The 11,343-nt window shown below is 50.7% G+C and overlaps 3 protein-coding genes across 3 annotated transcripts; all 3 read right to left on the bottom strand.

Annotated features, from left to right (window-relative positions):
• Window positions 1–1,575: 1,575 nt before the first annotated feature.
• QBC33DRAFT_520279 (uncharacterized protein) lies at window positions 1,576–2,582 on the bottom strand (the record flags this gene model as incomplete). Its single annotated transcript, XM_060426358.1, has 4 exons — window positions 1,576–1,765; window positions 1,811–2,057; window positions 2,096–2,138; window positions 2,433–2,582. 4 exons carry the CDS (start codon window positions 2,580–2,582, stop codon window positions 1,576–1,578), a joined length of 630 nt encoding a protein of 209 aa, XP_060277833.1.
• Window positions 2,583–3,506: 924 nt separating this feature from the next.
• Window positions 3,507–4,561, bottom strand: QBC33DRAFT_520278 (uncharacterized protein; the record flags this gene model as incomplete). The annotated part of the gene is made up of 4 exons (XM_060426357.1): window positions 3,507–3,538; window positions 3,684–3,837; window positions 3,945–4,295; window positions 4,364–4,561. The coding sequence occupies 4 exons, from the start codon at window positions 4,559–4,561 to the stop codon at window positions 3,507–3,509; spliced, it is 735 nt and encodes a 244-aa protein (XP_060277832.1).
• Window positions 4,562–8,423: 3,862 nt separating this feature from the next.
• Window positions 8,424–8,624, bottom strand: QBC33DRAFT_564584 (uncharacterized protein; the record flags this gene model as incomplete). The annotated part of the gene is made up of 1 exon (XM_060430398.1): window positions 8,424–8,624. One exon carries the CDS (start codon window positions 8,622–8,624, stop codon window positions 8,424–8,426), a length of 201 nt encoding a protein of 66 aa, XP_060277831.1.
• Window positions 8,625–11,343: the final 2,719 nt, after the last annotated feature.

Below are 11,343 nucleotides of genomic sequence, written 5' to 3'. Positions count from 1 at the left end.
AAGTAAGGGCAAGGCAAGTGCCAGTCGCTGTCTGCTGCAGACTAGATCCAAAGCGCTAGCATCTAGACGATAGGCTTAAGTGGCTTGTATTCCCTCTCGAAAAGACCACCGCATTGCTAAAGAGAGACAAGAGACAGCTTGTAGAGGAAGATTGCAAGTTCATAGACAGAAGACCTACCCGCCTTAGGTGGACATTGCACTCAATATCTGGATAGCCTTGCATCACTATAAAAATCTGTGGCTAGCTCTGCAAGTGGCGATCAAAGTAACCGTGCAGCGCCTAGTATTCGAAGCGAAAGGGGATCTCCAGACCTAACACCCCCTTCCACAGTGTAAGCTATAGAGATGGAGACATTGCGCTGCTAGATAGACTCGCATGCAACAAGAACATGAAGAATCTGCTCTGGACAAGAAGCCTATGCTTCCCGTCTCTGCTCCAAAGGTCTAGGAATAATCGACAGGTAAGAGAGAATAAAGAGGCTCTGGGGTAGCCGCTGACTAAAGAAATTCTAAATTCTAAAAAAAATTAGAATTTAGAAAAAGCAAAAACGCCCACTGGAGAACACTGACTAAAAAGAGATGGCTTGACAAGAGGCTAGCCTTTTAAGACGCTGTCCTGACGCTTGCGACTGTTTCCAGACAAGGGCAGCTTACTTACTACAACCCACCCCCCCCCCCCCCTCCTTGGGCCTCTCGCGGTGTCCGACCTCGCTTAGGCCACGATTATCAAGGAAGTGCGGCGGCAGGATCTTACCAACGACAATGGTATCACAGCGTTCCGCTTTAATTGCTGCCATCTCTCAAGACGATGAAATTAACCTGTTTGCCGTGTATAGCGTCGGCAATGTGCAGGATGCCTGGGCGCAGGCCGGATGTGAGGCTGCGTAAACCCAGCCACTTTCGGCGCCGTACTGGACCGCAGGGGTTGCCTGTCAAGCTTGGCGTTCTGGGTTGTAATCGGTTGTCGAACTTTTGCTGCATCTGGCTGGTCCTAAGAAGGCTTTTCGAAAGTAATTAACAGCCTTGTGTTGACGATGAATCCCAATGCTTGTGTTGTGACGGTGCAATCTCTAGGCCTATCGTCTCTTGGATTGGCGCAGCTGTGGCGCCGATCCACAAAGCTAGGACTGGCAGGTCTCAACCTTGACGACAAGTGTATGACCTTAGCTAGAACGCAGCCGCCAGACAACTGTCATGCTGTCGACCACGCGTAGGCTGATGTAGAAGTCTGAGTGCAAGTATAGTTATAAACGCGGTGTGGCAATAATAACTTGACAGTGAAAGGGTTTGTATGTGAGAAAGGAGTGGGGGGTTGATCTTTACAGGGGTATGGGTCTTGTCTAGGTGGCTGAGGCAAAGCGGGGGATAATCACGCCTAGAAGTGGTCGGCTGGCTTGGGGCAAAAGAGCTGATACAGTCCATGATGGGTTATAGGCGTGGGTCGATTCCGAGAGGTAGACTATTTCTGTGGAAGGGCTTTTATAATTGCTAAATACACTACAGAGGCTTAGTCAAATCCGTAAGCCATTCTCCCAGTCAATGGTATTTAGCAGTTTGCTAAAAGAGAACTAGACGTCAGTAAAATAGATCCCTTTGCATTATGGACGCAATCTCAGTGTTGTCAAGCAGGATGCGCATGTTCTCCCACCGCCGCAACACGATGCCGTTAATGATAAGCTCCATGACCCACAGGCTCTTGTCCTGGTCAGCCACAGGGTCTCGCAGCTCAGCATGCCTGTGGAGCACCGCCAAGCAGTAGTTGTAGCTGTAGTCTAAAGAAGTCAGCAGCAGGACAAAGTTGACCACCTACGTCGCAGCGATGTAGACTAGCACACCCTCGCCCCCCCATCCGCCGCTGCAGTGGTCTGGCACCCTTAAAATGCACGCTAAGACATAGCCATGCATGTAGCAGCATAGGGCATCATTGTCCCTAAATTTGCCAATGCAGGCGACTATGGGCATGATCACTGGCATGGGGTTGGGCACTGGGTTTGACAGGTTAGGCACGAAGCTGACGTAGGCGACGGGTGTGGCATTGAAGATAAATTGGATTGAATCTTCGTCATAGTAGCCTGCAGGTACTAGAATGGCATACCACACGAGAAAGTTGTTTCGAGTATGCCAATGAAGCCGTATGCCTGCAAGATGAGTCCCTAGTTTACAAACCTTTCCTCTTCACGCAAGGCTTGCGACGAAGAACATCCGCTTTAGGGCTATGGCACCTATCGCATCAGTGAACAAACTTGTCAAAATTAGCCTAATACAAAAGCCATACGTGCCAAGAGAAGCTCATGAGGTGACAATTATCATATAACCGGTTAAAATTTGCAGTATCCTAAACACCACCTTTGCCAGAACCGGTCAAAAATTGCCAAGCTGCTAGCCAGTAGCTAGATATGCGACTGTCTTCTTGAAGTTGTCGAACATCATACGTTCAATTGTAATGCCTTCCCGATACTCGAGAATGAATCTAGAAGCACCATGTTTGTGGCTTTGATGGCGATGTCACTGCTAGACCTGATGGCGATGCCGATATTTGCGGCTTGAAGACGTGGTCCATTGTTAACGCTGTCTCCTGTCATGCTGACAACCTGCTTGAGAACTTGCAATTCTTGCACAATGCGGAATTTATGTTCCAGCGTTGTTTAAGCGAAGACAATCTCCTTGTAGCGGACTAGTTGGTCCCACTAGGCGTCAGTAAGCGTCATCAGCTTGGGCCTGCTGAGCACGATAGATCGAACATGTCTTCTCCAGTGAGGTTGCCCATCTGGATAAGCTCTTTGCTAGGGTCTGTGGAGAGAGCTGCGGTCGTGTCAACATCACTTGGCAGCTGGGTAATAATGCCACACGCGATGGCCTGCGCAGTGAGAGCAAAATCTCTAGTTACGTATACCTTGTGCTGCCAAAGGGTTCCGTGCATAGCTTACCATGGAGATTCGAGTGCTAGCACCTTTCAAGATACAGACTACCTTAGGTATCTTGGGATAGGGAGGATCAACGATACCAACAAGCCCGACAAGTGTCAAGCCGGACCTGGATTGCTTAACTAATTATCGCCAACTCGAATGCCGGCTGAGACTGCTTGAGAGAGATGCAATTCCTCGGAAATGTTTTCCACGCGAGAAGCAAGACTTGCCTGCCATGGCATCACGCAGGGACAGCGTGTAAAACTTTGGAGAATGGCTTTTGTGAGGCCTCCCCTATCGACACTACCTAGATTTCCATAACCAAGGTGTGGCGGCTCAACCTAAGGTCATCATCAAGACTGATACGGGAATCCTTGGGTCTATAAGCCACAAGCCAAGGTCTCTCTGTCGGGAGAGACGGAGGTTGGGAGTGAGATGGGTGGTAGGGTCGCGATAGTAGGGGTAATTAATAACGTGGCAAAATTTAACTAGCTGCTGTAAGATTGCCATGCCAGGAATCTAGTTTGGATTGCATTTGCTTGCCAGAGCTAATACCGGCAGGCACCAGCAGCAGTACTAGCAACGGTACCAGCAAAGGTATCAGCAATGGTACCGCCTCTTCTGCCAAAATACTATTGCACACATCACCTGCAGCCTACAGTCTTCCCATGCAGCAGCCAATCTCCTTGAATTCCCTCCCAATGCATCTCTTCCTTATCTGCCATGGCAAGTCGGTTGACAAGATCGCAGGCCTTTAGCAAATACTCGCTGCCTTACATCTTGGTTCCAGGGTCAACGCCCACAGCCCATCATAAAATATATCCAGGACGTTGGGCGGCAGGTGATCCCGCCCGCCGCCGCCGCCGCCAGCACGCTGGGGGTCAAGGCCAAGACCCTGGCGCGGTGGTACCTCAAGCAGAGGGAGGGCAAGCTCGACAGCAAGGCAGAGCCAGGCATGCAAACTTCTAAAAATAGCCATGCTGCTAGCAACAAAGGATAGCCAGCAAATGGTTCCTCAGGGATCTTCAGGGAACCTACCAGTTTGTAAGGGCTTAGGGTTACAGAGGAGGAAAGCCGATTGGCCAAGACGCCAAAAACCCGCACCTTCGACTGCGCCATCCTCCCGACGCTCCACAGCCTCGCCAACACATCCAACCCATCGTCTGACACAGTCGTGATCCGCATCCCCCTCTTGCCAGACACGCTCGCCGCGCACAGCCTTAGAGCCGCCAGCCCTCCCCTCTCTACAGCGCCTAAGATACTCGTCGTGGCGCCCCAGACGCCCAACAACACAGCCCGCGCCCCGCCCAGCACCGTCACCAAGTCGCCTGTATCGGCATCGATAGCGTCGAGCTGCGCTTTGTATACAAGCCTAAGCCTCAGGCGCCACTAGAAATGGTAAAGTCGTGGTTTTTGTCCACTATTTTGTGACAGAGGAATCTGCCAGCACATCTGACAAGGATGTAATAGCCATTCTTCCAATACTTGGTATACTCGGCGAGGCGGGAAGTCAGTCGTGCCCAAACAGCATCCCAGAACTGCGCCGGTGTGGCCGCCTTGGCCATCTCGTCAAGGCTATACTTAACGTCTATGGCGCTTATCATCGTACGAGACTGCAAGAACCAGGGGGTCGAGATCAGAGCTGTGAAGTCCATCTTGAGGTTTCTGGGGGATGCCTACATTTGACGATCGATTTGCATGTCAGAAATGCTGCAAGCCGGCTATTGTCCCTGGCAAGATTCGCGCCCAGGGCTGCTCGAGCCTCAAGTCTTACGGCAACGGATTTGCCTCGCTGTTTTTGGATGAACAGGTCCTTAGCGCCGACGGATTGTGGGGAAACGAGGGTTTGCCATTGCAGAAGGTTCTTACTAGAAGCAATAATCCAAATTCTGCCTGGACAACTGTGTGGCTGCCAGCATGGAAGCGAAACTCTGGATAACGACTTGAGTGCTTGAAGGAAACATGATTGGGACGTTCTGCGCACCGCCGATGATGCGCCACGACCTATCGGCCGCAACTTGACAGGGGTAGTCACAGCTTGCGACGTGCTTGGTGTTGATGAAGGATTCCTTGAATGCCAAGGTGACGACCAGAGCCACGCTTTACCAGTCCACCATCCCCAACGCCTGAACCTAGGTCAGAGCAGACAGGATTAAGCCCTTCCACTCCAGAGAATGACACGGTTTCCGAGGATAATCTTTTTAAGTGCGACGATTGGGACAGGTTGTCAACGACGCTTGCGACTAACGTGGCGGCGCTGATGCAGTCCAGCTCTGAGGGCTGCGCCGCGAGCGGTGAATATCTGCCGCGCGTCCGCTTGTAGAAGCACTCAAGCCCAAGTCCCCGACGAGGGCGACGAACCGGCCCGGGCGGACCCGCGGCCCACGCCCCGCAGGACCGGGACCCGCCAGGCGGGAGGCGGGTACCAGAACACGGCGTATTTTTAATCAGCCCCCTAGGTAGGCTGCAACAGCGCAACTGAATCTGGATACGCCGCTGCCACCGGCTGGAACTGCGCCAGACCCGACACCGGCATTGCTGCCGCGCTGCGTGCTGTTCAGTTCTCCGCCGACGGTGCGGTTCTCGATTAGGAGCAGTCGACGGCCCGACTCTGCAATGCTGAGGCTGTGGACTTTCAGCGAGACATCTCCGGAGCCGCTGTACCGCCGAATACCTCAAACGCCCCGCCGATATACACAGTCTCCTTGACAATGGCTAAGTCCTGCAGCTGCTTACCACCACCATCACACCGCTCCATCAGATTCCGCACCAGCTTCCCAGTCGCATCATACTGATAATACGTCCTCCCCCTTGCCTCCCAACCCCTCCCAACCATCTGCACCAACAAAGCCATCCTCTCACTATATAATCATACTCCATGCTTGGCAACACAAGGCTAGGTTAGATTAGACTTGGCCTAAACCTGGGTATGTAGGTTGGACAATACCTGACTAGATAAGTTTGACAAATATATGAGCAAAGCGCTGCTTCTAAGGTGGGGATGACGTCTGTCCATCTGTCATATCTTATTTCCACCCTGCCAACCTGCTAAGAGTTTAATCTGCAAAGAGACAAGCTTAGGGACCTTGTTGGATTCAGTCATCTAGCAACATCCTAGCCTATGACGATGCTGAATGATTGTATTGGAACCTTGGAGAGTCAGATATGACTTTCAATGGCACCGATTGGGACCCAAAGCTCAGCGACGGCTGGTAGAGCTGAGGCGCGTTTACAAGTCCTGTGGCCTTGGCGGTTGGCCCAAACGCCAACCGCGTCGACGTTGTCAGCTACAACCAAAGCATCTCCTCCTAATCACAGTCATCGGCATCGTTGTGGTGGATTTCATAACAACAACGTTAAGAAATAACCTCGGTTTGGTGGCGACAAGATGCGCAACCGAAACCAAGGCGGGCCGGCAGAAACTCCTCCCCCATACTATCAGAAGCCTGATGCTACATCTGCTGGCAAGAAGAAGAAATGCAAGACGAATACCCTGGGCTAGACTCCTGCTGACGAATTTGAAGAGGATGACGGAAATGAGGAGAAGCTGAATGAAATGATTGGTGCCGATGTTCCACGGTAAGTCTTATGATTTTTGTCTATCTATGACTCTCTAACCTTTCTTGGATAATGAGATACACGATTGACCTTTTTCCTGGCCTAATCACCGTTACCTATTTCTTTTTTTATCCTCTAGGTCAGCTTTATCCTCTCTCTAAAGCCATTCTTATTCATCTTGCCTCTTTGCATCTATAGCTAGCAGTCTTCTTTGCAAACTTTGACTCTGCTTCTAGGGATCTAGAAAAGAAGGTGATGCAAGACCCGCTTTCTTCCCAAGCTTCAAACTGCCTGCATATTTACCTTCACATGCAATGCATATGTGGCAAGACTGGCAAGGAATAGTATTGCAAAACCAGATCCTAGACTATGTGTGAAACCTGCTTACCTTGCAGCATAGTAAGTTGATAACGACACCGTAGGCACCGATAACCGCAACAGAAGCAAAATCTGTTACTATATATGTAGAATAAACGAGCTCCCACGCTCCTCTAAGAGCCAAAAACTAGATACTCCAGCTATAAAGATCCCGCTCCACCTCCACTCTTTCTAGCCCGCGACATCTCTACTTTCCAAGTCTCCCGACATTTTCGCGCAAGATCGCCACCGTGAAACACCTGTTATCTCCCAAGTCCCAAGTAGGAGCAGCGCTTCTCCCAAATAAAAGCAGACCCCAACAAGCCACCAGCGCTTTGCCCCAACTTCCACATCGAGAAATACCTCAACCACGCCAGCAAGATATTCTGCCCAACCTACAACCCCAACAACCTACTCTACACCATAGACATCTTCCACCTAGGCTAAGAGGACAGGCTTGCCACAGCAGTGCAGAGGGCCAAGCAGAGTTCATTAGGGTTGGTATCCACAAGCACCAACGCTGCCTAAGGCCTTATGCTGCCAGGGCGCCCGTACGTTTGTGACAAGGCACACGCTTCATATGGATTGTCAAAGGTCACAAAGTTGCTGCCTAGCAAAACTTGGCCAAGCACCTTAGTTCAGAGCGCATCCACGCAACCTGGCTATCACCAATCCTAATACTGACAGCAAGAAGTAACAAGATTGACTGCATTGTTGCCTTGCCTAGGGACATGTCCTAAGGCTGTACTAACCACTTCGCCAACGCCGAGAGACACTCAAGCAAGAAGCTCTTCCTGAGATGCAAATGGCTAATTCCACTGCATGCAGGCGAGGCTTGCGCACTCCCGCACTCCCTGGCGGTGCGAGGTATTAGGACTGGGAAACAGGTTACTAACTAGACATGCAGGCTGTTGGTAATGCCGCAGACTTGATGGTTATGTCTGTCCCTTCCAAGTAAGTTGACATGTCAGGAGTTAACATGTCAGCATACTTTCCCGCCGCCGAGTTTGTAATCGCTGCGCCTGAATTGACAGCTACTATGTGGATGTTTTCAGTAAACAGACAATTACTCGGAGCGATCTCCTGACAGCGACGTCGTGCCCTCCTTATCGACGACTGGATTGGGCGAGTTACTGGCGTACACTTTCCAGCCGACAATGCTCTCTCTCTTGGAACTAGTATCTATTGACTAGATTGGTGCTTGTGCTATCACTAACGGCGCCAAAGATGGTTAGGGTAATTATCTTGTGACTCAAGCAGTTTATTTCTGTCTATGCTAGTCAGTGTGCCATCGCGCAGCCTCTTAGTCTTTAAGTGTGATAGACCTGTCAACATTGGCAACCAGGTCGTCGCCAGTCCTCCTCAGGTAGGCGCGGGAAGCCGCCTCCTGCACAATGCTGTCTAGGTCAGCGCCGCTGAAGTTGCCTTAGAGCAGGTCAAGGGCGACGCGTTTGATGTCGCGCTTGGGCAGGGCCTCCCGGGGCGGTAGAGCCTAGGATGGTATGGCAGTAGATTGTTCTGAGGATGGAGGCGTGGCTCTTAGGCGAGGGCAGGCCGACGTAGACGCTAGTGCCGAGGCGGCCCGGGTGGCGGAGGGCCGGGTTAGTTGGTGGTGCCGATGACGTAGATGCCGCGGCAGTCCAAGACGCCTTGAGCTTGGTGAGAAGGGCATTGACAGGCACTGGCGTTGGAGAGGTTGTCGTTGCGCCTTGGCACGATGGCGTCCATCTTGTCGTGGAAGACAAAGAATGGCGACAACGTCTTGGTCCGCATGAAGAGCTGTTGCACCTGCACCTTTCCCATCTCTTTAGTGAGGGCGTTTGATGCTTGACTTACACGCAACCTTGCTAGTCAATGCCATACAGTTTTACCCAAGCCACTTATCTAGGGATGTACATGCTAAGACAGATGCCAGACCTAATTAGCCAACAGCTAGTGTATAAAGCCTGACTGGAGCGGCAAGTGGTGGACCAATGGCAGGCAGCATCCCAGTGCAGGCCAACTGGAGCATGCACATGCTGGGGCGATGGGATGTGGTTGCCAATGCGTGGAAGCTGGTGGCTGACGCAATGGGCGACTAAGGGTATCTATGAGAATTTTTGCGCTTTAGACTGCTCTTTAAACCTAGCAAATCACACACATTGCCATCCTCCCGCCCATGCCCTTGAAAAATCAGCCACACATCTTAACTTGAGCCACCAAGCTTACAAAGAAGAAAGGCTTCTTGCGGTCTAGCTTGGGGATCTAACGGCGATTGGGTCGTCCCTCGAGTTTGGCGACTGGCCTGGTAAGCACTTTCTAATGACCTGCTCTGGGGACGAGGCCAAACAGCGGGAAGAGCTCTCCGTCCTCTCTAAGCGCTCCCATGCCTCCTTTTTGTCAAGAGCCGCTACAAACAAGTGCTTGCTGGGGCTAATAATCAAGGGTAAGAGCTAGTAGAGGAGTTCGATTAACTGGTGAAGGTACGTGTTGCAACAAGATAGCTGTCGAGTGGGTGGTAGAAAGAGGCAGCAGCGCTAGATGTATTTGAAGAAGTTGGTGTGTGGGTTGGTATGGGGTTGGTATCAGTGACAAGGATTGGGGAATCAAAGTTGAGCAGATCTGGGTCGTGTTTGTGTCAGCAGAATAAGACTAGTTAAAGAGTTATTAAATGAGAAAAGGGAAATAAGGAATGTTATTAGTGTTGATAGGGATTTAGAAACTAGCTCTAACTTTTACAGGCTTGTTGACTGTTTGGTTATTTAAAAGTCCACAAACCATGCCGTTTATATGTGGCGGTATACAGATAGTATCTGATAGCTAGCGCGCCGTCTGCATTAAGTCCGTCGAACCGGCGCTGTTCCGGGCCGGCGCTGCCACAGCAGCGAACGTCAACATCCCTAGCTTGCAGGACTCCAAAAAGGGCCTCGTCGACGTGGTCAGGCGGTATCGGCCCGTCAAGTACCCGCAATGTAACCCCAGCATGAGGGTGTATAGCCGCCTGCGCGGAGCGAGTTTCAAGGACATACCTAGCGCGGGAGAGTACTTCCTATATCGCTAGCAACCGGAGCATTGATTACAGGCTCCTGTGTTCCGACAGCATTCATTCTAAGAAAGGCACGTTCCGCGAATTCACCGTCGTCAAATCCTCGGGCCGGCCCTGCCTTCCCTCCGTCCCCCAACGGCGGCCTCGCCGCATGGCTCCACGTCCTAGGCGGCATCATAGTAGGCGAGCAAGTATTTAGTACAGTTAGGATTCTAAAGACAACTAAGCCTGTGACAGCGGCGGACAACAAAGTTTGCCAGGATCGGGACGCGCTTCATAGGCGTGACCGCCAAGCCCGCTAACGATGAATCGCTAGTGGTTGTCGTCTATCGCCATTCTATGTGCAGCCCTATCACCTAGTTTTTAGACTTGATGATGTCGTTATTTCTCTACATGCAAACTAGCAGATCAATCCGCCAAGCTTGACTGCCTCTACGACTTTCTCCAGACCCCGACGCTCGCCTAGAGTTTGAAGCAGCAACAGCAGCAAGCAGACTAGGCAGATATTAAAGGGCAAGACCGACAAGGTAAGCACCAAGGAGACACGCATGCGCGCCGCGCTAGTGATGCTGAAGAAGTTGAGGTAGTCAAGCATGCATACAAAGTCAGCGCACAAAGGTGCTAGATTAGGGACATAAGGCAGCAGTTGAGTTGGCAGACTAAGACTCAAGCATGCCTTTGTAGACCCTAACAAGCCAGTCACTAACTTCCAGTCCTGCCACTTAATCCTCTAAAGGCTATAGGCATCCAAGACAAGACTTTTAAAAAGCTTCATACCAACTTGTCGCCAACTTGCTCTAACCTACGACTATTAACAACTGCAAGCTTGCAAGCCTTATAATAGCTCTAAGTGTGTTTACATCTTGCATATAGAGCCAACTCAAGGTGTAAGCCACAGGCTAAGGTGTAAGCCACCGGCTAAAGGCAGTTAGCATTAAGCAACAGGAACCTAGGAAAAGATTCCTAGTTTAATCTCAAAAGTCAACCAAACCTTAGTATGCCTCTGACGTCAATAAAGTAGGCTATACAGCTTTGACATAGCCAAGTTTGTTAAACTTGTATTCCCAGTCATTAATCTGGCATATTTCAATACCATGATAATCAAGTTTAAAGAGGAGAAGAAGATAAGCCAACTTACTCTCCATATCCATTTATTCTCTCCTCACAACCCCATAGGATCAATAATAGCTAGCTGTTAGATTTGACATAGGAAGGAACTGTAGCAATATCTTGTCTGTCGTCAGGCCTGTCAGCCTAGACAAGGGGCTGGTTAGTAAGGGAGGTGACTAGAGGAGAGAGAGCAACCCACAAGTTCGCACGTGACGTTGGCGACGGCGTGAGGGTCGCCTCCGTTGGCATTGGCCTATAACAGCGTCTTGTGTGCGTCTCAAAGCACTGCAGGTCTATAAAGATTACTTGATAATCTAACTCCAAACCTATATATTAAGGTAACCACAATAGTGATGACTAAGCGGTTTGCTGATTAAGCATCACATA

The sequence above is a fragment of the Phialemonium atrogriseum genome, assembly GCF_030411735.1.
Source record: "Phialemonium atrogriseum strain 8032-3 unplaced genomic scaffold QBC33scaffold_64, whole genome shotgun sequence".
Classification (NCBI taxonomy): Eukaryota; Fungi; Ascomycota; class Sordariomycetes; order Cephalothecales; family Cephalothecaceae; genus Phialemonium; species Phialemonium atrogriseum.
Note: the sequence above shows the minus strand (reverse complement) of the source record. Positions and strands in the feature narration are given on the sequence as shown.